Raw genomic sequence first — 13626 nt, forward strand, 5'->3', positions numbered from 1 at the left:
CACCAAGAACTACCTATTTTGCATTTATTTTTTTCCAGGTATTGTATCTACATAGACACACACATACATTTTAAAAATGATATACATCTTCTCATTAAAGTCAAAACGAGCCATGTGTGTGTATAGTATTCATTTACATGTATGAATATGTCATATGCATGCATGTTTTAAAAGGTTTCATATACATACAAACTTCATTTTCTAAGTTATATATCTGTGTTTATGAGTGCACATATGTATGCATATTTAAAGGGTGGAAGTATATAAAACATACACATTACCTTTTATTAAAGTATGAAACCAATAAATAAATTATCTGAAAAGGGGAACTAGAGCTCTCTCTCCCTCCCCTTCAGCCCCAGTCTCCTCCCATGTCCCAGGGAGGACACTGTTATGAATGTGGGGCCCATTCTTCCAGACCAGAGATCGGGGAGCTTTTCCTGTAAAGGGCCAGACAGTAAACATTTTGGGTTTTGTGGGCCATTTGGTTCTGTCATCGCCATTCAACTGTGCTACTGAACAAACACAGTCACAGGCAATGTGTAAGCAAATGGGACATAACTGAATTCCAATAAGACTGCATTAGTGGACAGTGAAATTTGAATGTTCTAATACCATATATTTTCATATAATAAAATATTCCTCTTCATGTTTTTTTAAACCACTTACATATAAAAGACATTTCTGGCTAGCAGCTTGTACAGAAACAGGCAGCAGCCGGATTTGGCCAGTCTCCCTTCTGGATCATTTTCTATGTGTCCACAGATATCTATATATCTAGAGAAAATCTACCCTATTTCATTTGTGCATTTTCTTTCATGAATGGTATCACGGTGTATGGATCATTTAAAACTTGCTTTTTTATCCAAGCAAAACTTTTATGAAAAAAAAATATATGTATCTTTAGTTGTACTATGCAGTGTGTATAGGTATCTTTTTCTCTATACACACCCATGTTTATACAGCTACAGATTATTCTAATGTAGCTTTAATCATCCTTTGTCTCTGTTCTATAGTATTCCACATAGGCTATATCGTACTTCTATGATGATAGGTAGTTTCTTATTTTGTTTTTATTACAAGCTGTTATATCCCTGAACATAGCTTGTGCATAAGTTTGCTGGGTGGGCATTACAAGTAGAACTTCTTGGTTATGGGGTGAGCACATTCTCTGTTTTAATATCTCTCAGGAAATCGGTTTCCAGAGCGACCATGCTATGTTGCATTCCCACAGGGGCTCGGGGCTTTCATCCATTGCTGTTTTCCTCATAGACGGTGAATGAGGAAACAACCTTAGCTCTGTGTCATCCGGACTTGTCGCCACAGATGCTAGGGTAGACCTTTAGTTCCCTTTGGGTGAGTACAGACATTGTTTTAACTCTTTGCTGGGGCACTTACACGTGAGAATAGCAATTTATATCAATAACCAGGTTTGGCAACATCTGCCAAGGTTGTCTCACTCTGTGATTAAATGGCCATATGTGCCAGGGAACAGAAGGACAAATGGGGCTGTAATTAGGGTTTGCTATCTCTCCACCCGCCACCCCCACCATCCCTAACTTAGAATAACCTTGCTTTTCACCCCCACCATCCCTAACTTAGAATAACCTTGCTTTTGTGTACTGATTTGTGAACCAAATTATTCCAATGAGAATGCCAACTTCTGCTGGCATAGAAAGTAAAATAATACTTTATATTTGTGGATCTCTATAATTACATAGGGTTATGGTTAAGCAAAAAGTCTGGAAACCTGTCTGGTTATGTAAAAGTCTGGAAATCTCTTGCCATTTTACCCGATGCCATTGAAAGCCTCGACCAGAGGACACATGCTTATGTTAGCCATCAATTGTTAAAATAATCAGGGAGTATACTGCGCCATCTCTGTGATAGGAAGTCTTACCTAATGTCACCTTAATATCCCTTAAATGCCACTGCCCCCAGGAAAGGCAGGTGGAGAAAACACACATTAACTTCTACTCACTCCTCAAGGAGCAATTGAAATGCTATTTTAACACTATATTAAAAACACCCTTAATGCATAGAAGGAAAAAAAAATGAAACTTCTCATTTTGTTACTGGTGTGAAGGTGATGGATGATGGCCATATAAGGACTTGGCATGTTCCCCAAAAACCTCAAAATATTGCCTCTGCATGTGAAGCTGTAATGAATGTGCAAGTAAATATCTGAAAGATTTATTAGCATTTTAAAATGTGCTTACTGATATATAAAATTCTAATCAGTTGTACACAAGGCCTTTAACAAAAAGAAAAAGTATCTGAGAAATGGCAAGGAAGCCAATGAATATTTCACTGTTAATCAAATATGGTCTATTTACCCACATGCGAAATTTTCTTCCGAGTTTAGATCCCTCCCGTCCCATTGATAAGTGCTTTCATGCAGCTTTCAGTTCCGACTGTAAGGAAAAAGAAAAAAAAAAAACTAATTTGTCTACATCCAGAAGATTCATTTCCCCAGCTAACCAATTGCTTGGTCTTGAATGAAATCAGCACTTAGACAGGGACTAGCTGGGACTCACTTAACAATAACAACAACAAAAATGGGAAATTTACTTAGATGTTATCATTCTTCAAGGTAAATACACTTTCTTTTTTAAAAATATATTTTTTTATTTATTTCAGAGAGGTTGAGGAGGACAGAGAGATAGAAACATCAATGATGAAAAAGAATCATTGATCGGCTGCCTCCTGCACGCCCCCTACTGGGGATCAAAGTGGCAAAGGGGCATGTGCCTTGTCTGGGAATCCAACTGTGACCTGGTTCATGGGTCAAGGCACAACCACTGGGCGACACTGACTGGCCAAGGTAAATCCACTTCCAAAGGTGATCTCTAAAGTTCAACAGGACACAGATATTTTCCTCCCCTAACTTTTCAGCGTTGTCATTCAGTACATAACGTGCAGGAAGATCTGAGATTATAATACTAGAAAAAGTGCAGCTGCTTGTAGGAGGAAACACTGAGGAAATCGTGTGAGCAGCGTTGGGGGAAGAGCTGATGGGATTTGCATCCTGTACTGTATTTATATGTGAAGTAGTAGCATATTGCAAGTCGTAAATACTGTCCCATGGACATTTTGAATAATGCAGGAGTAGTGTAAGTAATTGGAAGTGCTTATATCCTGCCTTTAGACATCTCACTGCTGGTGAGTTAAAATTGGTTGTCAAGTGTGGACTGGGAGGACCTTGCAAGGTGCCCTATTCTGTCATGTGGTACATATTTAATGCTTGAAAGAACAAGGAAAGGGACACGTGCAGGGAGGGGGGAGAGGAGAGGAGAGAGAGAGAGAGAGAGAGAGAGAGAGAGAGAGAGAGAGAGAGAGAGAGAGAGAGAAGATAGCGCTGCCAGCTCCTAGAGGTTTGCACGCCTTTGGAGAAGCTTGGAGGCGGGACCCACTCATCCTCCGCCTCCCCAGGCTGCAAGACTTTGCAAAAACATTGGGCGTCCAATTTGGCCAGCGTGTTTTTGGCGCGGAGGCCGAGGCTACCAGGGAAGCTGGGCTGGGGCTCTGCAGCGTCCCTGGCACCTCGGTGGCCTCCCTTTGTGTATGTCTCCGCGTTGATTGCCACCTTGCTCCAGCTGCTCGCTCGCTCTTTCCCCCCCGCACGTTCGCACCTGCTGGCAACGGTGTAGGGCTGCCAGGCAGCCAGGGCCAGCGCGGCAGGGCGCTCGCTCTGAGGACTGGAGTCATTTACATTGCTAGCACGTGGGGGCCGCGCGCTGCTGCCTCGGACTTCTCCCTTGTTCTCCCGGGGAGGAAACGGGCGGCACTTTGCAGCCCAGGATGAAATCTTGGCATCTAATTGCAGTCGTGGGAGATGCCCTTCAGGTAAGGCGAGGGAAGGCTGTAAGCGCTGTCAGAGATGGAGAGACAAGGGAGAGGAAGAGTGGAGAGCAGGCGGCTGGCTGCTGCAGCGCGTCCTGAAGCCCACTGACTCACGGGAGGGGGTGGGAGCGGGACGGGGACGGGGGCGGGCGGCAGAGGGAGGAGTGTGCAAATTGACATTTTGGGCTGCCTGTGGCAAGAGGAGCCGCTGTCAGCCGCGTCCAACGTGCAGGCAGAGGGTGGCGGTGTGTGCGCCTCCTGGGTTGCTGATTAGAATAGGGACCTGGCGGCGGGTGCAATCCGGGAAAAGCGGAGCCGCGATGGAAGCTGCAGCTGAGTCCAGGGCGCGTGAATGAGCCACGGTAGGTAAAGCCGCCAGGGGACTGTGCGGGCTGGGCTCCTGGGGACCATGCAGGTTGGGCGCCCAGGGACTCTGACCACCTGGGAGGGCGAGGGGCGTTAGGAGTGATAGGGGAGCCCTGTGTGTGTGTGGGGGGGGGGGGGGGGGGGGATTAATTGATTTTCTTTACTGGCTAGAAGTTCCTGGGGAACTTCCTTGCCCATGCTTATGGACTCCCTTTAACTTTATTTCTAGAGATGAATAAGTGTTTATAAGAAAAGACATGAAAGTCCCAGTAGGCTGGCAAGGGCTTTGCAAAGCTGCGCGACCCTTTAAATGAGAGGTTGATGAAACCCCTGGCCAGATGGGCCGGGCATTTGGAAAGTTGGCAGCTCACGTCCGATGGGCAGGCTGTGCGTGTGGGAATAGGCACTGATGTTTGTGTAAACATGTCTACCGAGCTAGCTGCGCGCTGTACTCTCCCCACTGCTTTCCTGGTTCCCAGGGAAGAGCCGTGAAACCGACAATGTTGAAAATGCTTTGACTTGAGAAATAGACTCTGGGCCATTTTATTAAATGAAACAAGAGTTGCCCTTTTTGTGAGATCAAATGGGGTGGGGTGGGGTGGGGTGGGGTGGGGTGGGATGTGCTTTGCCTTCCAAAGTGATGGAGTTTACTGGCAAGCATTTTAAAAATATGTCAAGTGTTGAATACGACATTTATCAGCCTAGAAGGATCACCTCAAAGACTCAGTCTCAGCCTGTCCCTGTAGCCATTATTTTCAGATGACAGTGAAATTGGTGGTTTTACTTATTTCTGTTGACAAAAGAGCTGTGCCCCCTGCCCCCCCCTCCCCCCCGCCAACACACACACACACACACACACACACACACACACACACACTCTTAATAGGGAAGCAAGGGGAATTCTGAATCCAAAAGTTTTGTTGGCACAGTCATATTCAATTCTTCATTAAATTACTTGCTAAAAAAGAACCACTTTCTGCGTATCTTTAGATATCTCTTAATTTACTCGTTGTTTCTATGCTTTAATTTTGGGCACACAGAAATGAATGCAGTTTATAATGGAGGCGGTCAAAAAATGGTTGTGTAATCCTCTTTACCTGGGGAGCTGGGTAGTAAATTGTTTGGTTTAAGGTCAATACGTATCTTCGGTAACCCAAGGGCAGGAGTGTAAACGCGTTTGTGGAATGGAGTAACAGGCCTTTATGGTTTGCTGTGATTAAGTTTGAAGAGGGTTGTTGTTTGGGTAACTAAACTAAAGTCAAGCAGTGACAGCTGCTTACCGCTGGCCTTTATAGGGAATGCGGGCAGCATTCATGATTCTCATGTAAGGAGCAGGGATTTTTCAACTCTTATCTGCCCACTCACACTCCCCACACTTGCCGAGGTTTCCTGAGTATTAGAATGCTCACTGATTATGAAGAGAAAATTGCTTCACTAAAGAGTGGAGGAAGTGTTACCTATGGGGGAGGTTTCCTCTTGCCTTCCCTTACATCTCCTGTTTTTTCTTTTCTTTCTTTTCTCTCCCCTTTCCTTCCCTGTCTTTCTCTCTCATTCACCTATATTTCCCTCCTTCTGTCTTTATTCTTGTGCCTGGAACACAACGCTTTTCCAATACCGTCTACCGCATTTTTATTTTAGCAAATGTTTTGCACTCTGAAGGATAATTGGAATGTGATTTTCTTCTTTCTCTTTGATATTCTCTGCTCATGTACAAGAGTTAATTAATAGCACTTATTGTTAAAGTGAATAAACTTTTCATTTCTTTTTGAGCAAGCAAATAGACTCTTGGGAAATGCCTTCATTACACGAAAAGAGCTGACTCTTTTTTCTGTTATCACCAGTGATGGGCTTTTACAACAGTGCACTTGGCCCGTCATAACTTTATTGGGCTAAGCATATTTTTACACTCATCTATTATAGCCTGTGCTTCAAACTTCTGTTTTCCCTATTACCTTCTGTAGTTTTAGACTCTGAATCCATTTTAATCTGTATTTACTTGGACTTGATAGAAATAATCATCAACCTTGACTTATAGGACAGATTACTTAAGTATCACAAAAATAGTTTATTCCTTTTTTCCCCGAATTGTTTTCTCTCCCCATGAATATGACACAAAAGTTGAAGTAGATTTCAATTCAAGGGCTTTTAGCAACAATTGCTTCCTCTAAATTATTGTTGTGAGATTTTGAGAATATATGGTCGTATTTTGAAACTATTCCATGAGAATCAGAAAATATGTTCCTAACTGTTTTCTGTTTAATTACAGAAAACCCTATTGGATGGGTCAGTCTCGAGCTAAACAACCATTACAATGTCCAGTGAAATGGAATTTTGGTCCTTTTTTCTGTCTACATTTATAATTTTTATATTAGGTTTCGGGCAGAGTTGCAATACCAGAGAAATGGAAGGTTGTCCAAAATAAGAAGAACATTTATGAAATAATAATAAAACTTTACTAATGAAACTTTTATGTTTAATTTTAAGCTATTTTGAAAAGCTATGTGTATTAGTCTCAAAGTTATCACAGAAAAGCTGGAGTAAGTTCTTTGAAAGCAATTCTAAAGGCATGAAAACAAAATGCCATCGAAGAAACTTGGGTCCCCATCTTGTGTTGATTTTCCCGACAAATGTAAAAATAAATGGGGAAAAGGCATGGACCCTTACTGTTTTTTGCACTGTAGGCTTTTTCTGATGTTGGTCTGGAAACTTCAGGGAGTGGTGATACATGAGGTCTTTGTACATATTCACGGCTGCACATCTTTGTCCTTCTGTCTCTTTGCTTTCACTTCCATGCAGAGGTGAGCATTTGCATGTCTTATGGGCAATAGTAAATGGTCAAATCAGGGCGTGGAGAACTTTTAAATTATGCATTTTAATGTATTTGAATTAAATCACATATAACAAAATAGCAGTCCTGTGATCTGGTGTTCATGCTGCCCCCCTCTGTCTGCACAGCACTAAGGGAAATAAATAAATCTTTCAAAGTCAGCTTTTAGCTTGCAAGACCAGACCTGGAAACCTCTAGATTTAATTATTCAGCAATGTCTCAAATTCAGGAGTGTTTTTTATTGATAGAGATACATTGTATATGAAAAGTGGTGGTGGGGGGTTATGTGTGTGCCCCCAAAGCGGAAAAAGCTTGTGTCAGCTGTAGCGACTCATTTTTGATTTAGCAAAACTAGGTTATGAATTCAAGCAATTAAAAATGACAAAAAGCCCAATTTCACTGCTTAGATTAAGACACTCCCCATTTTTGCTGCTCCATAAAAATTTCAAAGTGTTCTTTCTGGTTAGGTGTGTGCATAACTTATAGGGTATTGGAAGGCCCCCTCTCACAGTGGCTTATGAAGTCTGACGACTTTGATGTTGGGAAAGTAAATAGAATCAATTAGATGTTCTTAACACAGTTTTGTATTTGCAAGTTCTGGGGAAATTTTTTCAGTTGAGTTTAAAGGAAGAGCAAGAAGAGCAGGTGCTGGTTCCCCTCACATTAATTGGTGGCGAATAGTCGTTCAGCTAGTCCCAATATCAAGGGGGTCAGAGAAGACTTTTCAAGAAATACATAGTTGTAGCTGACACAGTGTATCCATAGTCCTAGGATGGCATGATGATTTTTTTTTTTTTTTTCTTAAGCTACGGTGGGCATATTTCTTACTTTTCCTCTACATCTATAGACGTGAAGTCTGGAATTCTGGATTCCTGATCATCTAATTAGCCAAAGAACACTGTGCTTTAAATTGAGCCATGTTACTTCTAGCTGCTCTGAACTCCCTGCAGTGGCTGGTCAGTTGGTTAAATTTTCTAGACTGAGTGGATGTACCTACGTGCACACAACAGACGTAGACCCTCAGGAAGTCTGGTCCTCAGTGTCATCTCCCTCACACTTTCAATCCTTTGCGGAAAGCCAGCCACAACCACGTTAGTCCAGGTGGCCACTCTGCCTGCTGTTTGCTTGGGAAACAGGACCCCTTAAGGAGCATATATTAGGAAAACTACTGCTAGCTTTTCCTTTCTCGTCATGGTAATTCTGCATCTGCATTTGCCACGGGACAGTGGATATATTTCTTTGTTGTTTAATTGAAATCTCTATTCATGAGGAAATCAGTTGCTTGTTTGCTAACAAGATGGATGTAGCAGGTGTATCTATCATGGTTATTTGCATGTAGAGATAGAAGCCTTCCGTGTTTATTATCACGGTGAGGATGATGAAGGTAATGCTGTGATCACACCTGAACACTCACAGGAATCACAGGATGATGTCTGGGCCCTTGCTGCCTCTGTGTGTCTGGCATTGGACTGGGACCTCCACCATATCTTCTCTGGTCCTTACCGCGACTCTTCAAGGTAGGTATTGCTCTGCATAATTTAGAGTCATGGAAGCAATCTTCAAGACTTTTTATAGTTAGAATAAGTAATTAGACTGTAGATTTTTCTGACTCCAGTAAACCAAGATACCACTGAAATGTACTCTAAATTTAGAAAGATATACAAATTTGGGATTCAACAGATGCCTTAAGCCAGTGGTTGTCAACCAGGAGCAATTTTCTCACTTCCCTCTTTTCTAGGGACAACCTTTTATAATATATTGGAGATGTTTTTGGGTGTCACATTTGAGCAGGGTGTGTTATTGGCATCTATTGGATGGAGACCAGAGATGTTGCTAAATATCCTAAGATGCACAGACAGCCTTCTACTCCAAAACAACAAAGAAGTACCCAGCCCGTAATGCTAGAAGTGCTGAGGTGGAGAAATTCTGCGCTGATATCGGTGGCCCTATGACTAAAGTGTGTATATATATGGTCTGATTTTCCAAGAGAATGGATAAGCTACGTGGATTTCAATCATTCATTTTTAAAATCTCTGCGTGGATACTGTGAAGAGGCTCACAATGCAAAATCAGAAAATTTCTATTTTCTTACTATTTGACTTCAAAATTTTACACCTGCCTACTCTGGCATCTTTCCTTATAAATAGGACATGGTTTATTGTGGTTTAAATGCCCACTTTTCTTTGATTTACTCAGTGTTACCTCCAGCAAGTTCTGGAAAACAAAATTTCTTTCTGTGGAACCGATGTCAGTAGAAGAGAAAAGTAACATCCCGAAATGAGTCATGGAACAGTTATTCTAAGAATGTTTCTTCTTAGTATTCAAACACCATTATTTTCTCCTTGCCTTTAAAGGTTTGACACATGGGTTTATTTGCTTATGTATTTAATAAACACTTCAATAGTGTTTCATATTGTTGTAAATGCTTTAAAATATCTATTCACTTAATCCTTAAATCAAGCCCTGGGTTTGATATTATCATCTACTCTTTACAGAAGAAGGAAGCATGGACCAGAGAAGTTGAGTAATTTGCCTAAGGCCACACAGCTTCCAAGTGACAGAGCTGGGCTTTAACCTCCAGGGGTTGTGCTCCTGACCACTTTGCCATGCTCTGGAATAATTTGACTTTTTAAATGCACAGAAGCATAATCATTTAGGCAACTTCTTCACTTGAGCTTTGTGACAAAAGACGTTGTTAGTTCCATTTTGGGGTGGTTGATCAAGAACACCACTCTAGTCATTTTTGAATGAGAGTGAATGATAATGCCCACAGCTTTATTTTCCACTATTTAACTATTTCTCAATGTGCACCGAACCAGGGTTAGAAGGGCTTGCGAATTCTCTTTACATGATCACCTCCAACAACAAAAACCACCAAAGGGAAACGATAGTATTTAGAAGGGCATAATTACAGGACGAATACTCCCTGTTTAATTCTCTCCTGAGCTGTGGTACAGAACTAGGGAGAAATTATTTAGCTGGACCTCCTGAGGGGTCATCCTGAAACTGAATTCTTTGGTTTCCTGGCACTTTTAGAATTTTCTAGGAAGCCCAGTGTGGTCCATACCAAGTGGGATATGGTGGATGTGGACATATCGATGGCCGACTTGATCTTGCTAGTGCCAATCTATTTAACTTCCCTCACTTAGACCACAGGGATGACCTAGCCCCATGGTCGGCAAACTGCGGCTCTCGAGCCACATGCGGCTCTTTGGCCCCTTGAGTGTGGCTCTTCCACAAAATACCATGGCCTGGGTGAGTCTATTTTGAAGAAGTGGCATTAGAAGAAGTTAAAAAAATTTGGCTCTCAAAAGAAATTTCAATCGTTGTACTGTTGATATTTGGCTCTGTTGACTAATGAGTTTGCCGACCACAGTCTTCAAAATAGACTCGCCCAGGCCATGGTATTTTGTGGAAAAGCCACACTCAAGGGGCCAAAGAGCCGCATGTGGCTCAAAAGCCACATTTTGCCGACCACGGACCTAGCCTATGTCATTCTCTGTTGAATCTTTAGCATGTAGTAAAACCTACTCATAGATTTTTGTGTAGAAGTGCCAGTTTGACTTTATTCCGCATTAGAAGAAAATATCTTGCAAGTCTGCTATTAAACATGTATACATGATTGTTCAAAAAACAACAACAAACAAACAAAAACAATTACAAAAAACCCAGGATGGGAGTAGAGCACCTCCATACATTTCAGTTGAATGAATGAATGGGTGGACGAATTTATATTCAAAGTCTTCTTATTAAGGGTATGCAGGGTTTGTACTGTAAAAGGAAACATCTTGTATCCTGAATACAAAATAGTGGAGGAAGAGGAGGCCATGGCAGTGGGAAGCCACCAATGGGACAGATGCCAGCCCCAGGCCAACTGCTTCCACAGCCTTCCGACCCAACTGTGCATTACGTAAGAATTGGTACAAGGCTCCTTGTGCATTGACCCGCAAACAACTTGAAGGTTCAGAACCACAGAGTGGACTGACCAGGCACAGATTCCTTTCCTACCAGAGGGGAAGGAAGGAGCATTACTGCCCTATGGAACAGCTGGTCTGGCAACCAGCAATGTCAAAGGCATAAAAGGGGTCTCTGAGCCACCCTCTCCCAACCCGGAACAGTCTAGCAACTGAGCTGGAAGTAGAAATCATTACAGCTCTTCCTGTATATTTCAGGCCCAATGAATTCACATTTACACAAAGAAAGCAAGGAGTGAATCCCATTTCAGAACTGTCAAAGGACTGATGTTGGATCCATTATCGTGAAATTTCTTTTCTTGATACAGTTCATCAAATTGGCTTTTGTGGAATACCTATTCCATCTAAGTGTTGGTTCAGGAAATGGTTTAAAATTAAGCCAAAATATGTTGCTCAATGGTGAATAAATGGGAATAAACTCAGACAGCTAAGACTATCTGATAAGTTTTCTAAGTGTTGTCTATTAGTCTCTAGTGCTAAAATACATATATCTTGCTTAATTGGCTAAAAGAAAAAAAAAAGAATAGGAAATTGGATTTAAAATGGTCATTTAAATTCCATATCCAGTGGGATTGGTTTCTAACATATTTCCACATTTAATGTGAATCTGCTTTTCAAAATAAAAGACAAGCAGTGACAAAATGTGTGTGCCATTAAAAAGAGTGCATCCAACAAGGGGAAAACGGACTTTTTCTGAGTCCATTTGCCTAGGGAGTTAAAAATGTAGAGGCTACATCAATGTTACAAGTGGACCAGGCTTCAACTTCTGCTGCTGATAGAAAAAAGAAAACTGGTTTTGTTTTAATGCACTATCTGATTGCTAAATATATAGAATTATTCTTTCTTATTATTACAACTGATACTGTCTATTGAGTTAGCAATGAGTCATACATTGTGCTGACATCTGGATACAAATTATTAAATTGAAGACTCCCAGCAGCCTTAGATGTAGATGTTCCTATTATGCCAATTTTTCATGGAGGAAGACTGAGACTTGAGGTGACTTTTCTAGGGTTATCAATAGCTAGTTATTAGATGTTGGCGACCAAATTTGAAACATTATGACTTCATTTTACCCTCTTGACTCAAAGCCATAATAATCTTTGTTCTAACATAGATCAAGTTTGTTTAGACCTAGGAAGTCCCTGTGGTCCTCTTTTTTGTTTGTTTGTTTTTTGTATTTTTTATTTTATTTTTGTACTAGAGGCCCGTTGCGGGAAGATTCCTGCAATAGGGCTTCCTATGGTGGTCTGCTTCCCTGCCTTCTCCGCAGCCCCGCCTGCTTCCCTCCCTTCGACCCCACCCCGCCTGTTTCCCTCCCTTCTCCACTGACCCCACTTGCTTGCTTCTCTGCAGCTTCACTCCCTTCTGCGATGCTTGGCTTCCTTCTACGCTGTCTTCAGTCTTTGCTCTACTCCTGGATATGCAAATTAACCACCATATTGGTTGGGTTAATTTGCATACACGCTCCTGATTGGCTGGTGGGTGTGGCTGGTGGGCGTGGCTGGTGGGCATGGCTGGTGGGTGTAGTAGAGTGATGATTAACTTGCATATTACTCTTTTATTAGATAGGACTTTTTTATTTTTTTAGAGAGAGGAAGGAAGAGGGAGAGAGAGAGATAGAAACATCAATGATGAGAGATAATCATCAATGGGATGCGTCCTGTAAGTCCCTACTGGGGATCAAGCTCAAAACCTGGGCATGTGCCTGACTGGGAATCAAACTGTGACCTCCTGGTTCATAGGTTGATGCTCAACTACTGAGCCACTCCAGCCGGGCTGTGGTCCTCTTATTAATACTAACCTTCTTATACTCTTGGCATTAATATATGGATGGTTGGATGGATAGATAGATTGACCATTGATACAGAAGGAAAACTGGCAAAGAGCATGTGTATAGTTTTCAGAAAAACAAATGTAAATACCAGAGAGTACATGAAAATATGGCCATATCAACAAATATGTGTGTACACGTGTATATATATTGGAAGTTTTATCTGTATATATAAATGTTTCATATATCACATTGGAAAACAATATGTTTGATGAAGCAGACATTTTTTTTACACTGTTGGAGAAAGTGTGGAATGGTGCATTCTTTTGTGGAAGACAGTTTGGAAATTTTAATTTTGAAAAAAGTGCATATCCTTTGACCCTGCATTTGCTGCTTTAGGATTTATGTACTTGCTCAAGGTTGCACAGATACAAACTGTTAACTGCAGCCTAGTGTACAGTGGCAGGAAACATTAGGGCAAACTAAATGCTTAACAAATGGGGATTGGATGCCAACAAGCATTCAAGGAAGGAGGTGGGTCTGCATCAACCTAAAATGATGCCGGAGGTGGTTTAAGTGATCAAGAGTCCAAATGTCAAAGGCATTCGGAACACTTTGTTATAAAACAAGCATCCCCCTGCAAACGTTTTATATACACAGTGAAGTTGCAAAGATGACCAAGGGAGAGTTACCTTTGTGGTTAGTGAGGAGTGTGACTGTGAGGACAGCAGGAGTGAATGAAGTTTTTGCTTTTAAGATTATGCAAGATGAATAAGCTGTAGACATCTGCTGTGCAATGTAGTTCCTATAGCTGACAGCATGGTGATGTGCACCAAAAAATT

At 41.6% G+C, this 13626-nt stretch overlaps 1 protein-coding gene across 26 annotated transcripts in view; it reads left to right on the plus strand.

Annotated features, from left to right (window-relative positions):
* Window positions 1-13626, plus strand: part of RBFOX1 (RNA binding fox-1 homolog 1) — a 2122525-nt gene that overhangs the window by 1046628 nt on the left and 1062271 nt on the right. For 6 of the 26 annotated variants that reach the window (XM_080678220.1, XM_080678218.1, XM_080678229.1 and 3 more), the window contains exon 1: window positions 3479-3846. The exons of 14 other annotated variants lie outside the window; for them this stretch is intronic. In XM_080678220.1, coding sequence (XP_080534346.1) covers window positions 3802-3846 — 45 coding nt within the window. In that variant the 5' untranslated portion in view covers window positions 3479-3801. Of the gene's footprint in view, window positions 1-3261; window positions 4206-13626 lie in introns of those variants that run through there. 6 more of the 26 variants (XM_080678226.1, XM_080678236.1, XM_080678239.1 and 3 more) reach the window with 3 other exon arrangements.

The sequence above is a fragment of the Plecotus auritus genome (genome assembly GCF_963455305.1).
Source record: "Plecotus auritus genome assembly, chromosome: 7".
NCBI lineage: Eukaryota > Metazoa > Chordata > Mammalia > Chiroptera > Vespertilionidae > Plecotus > Plecotus auritus.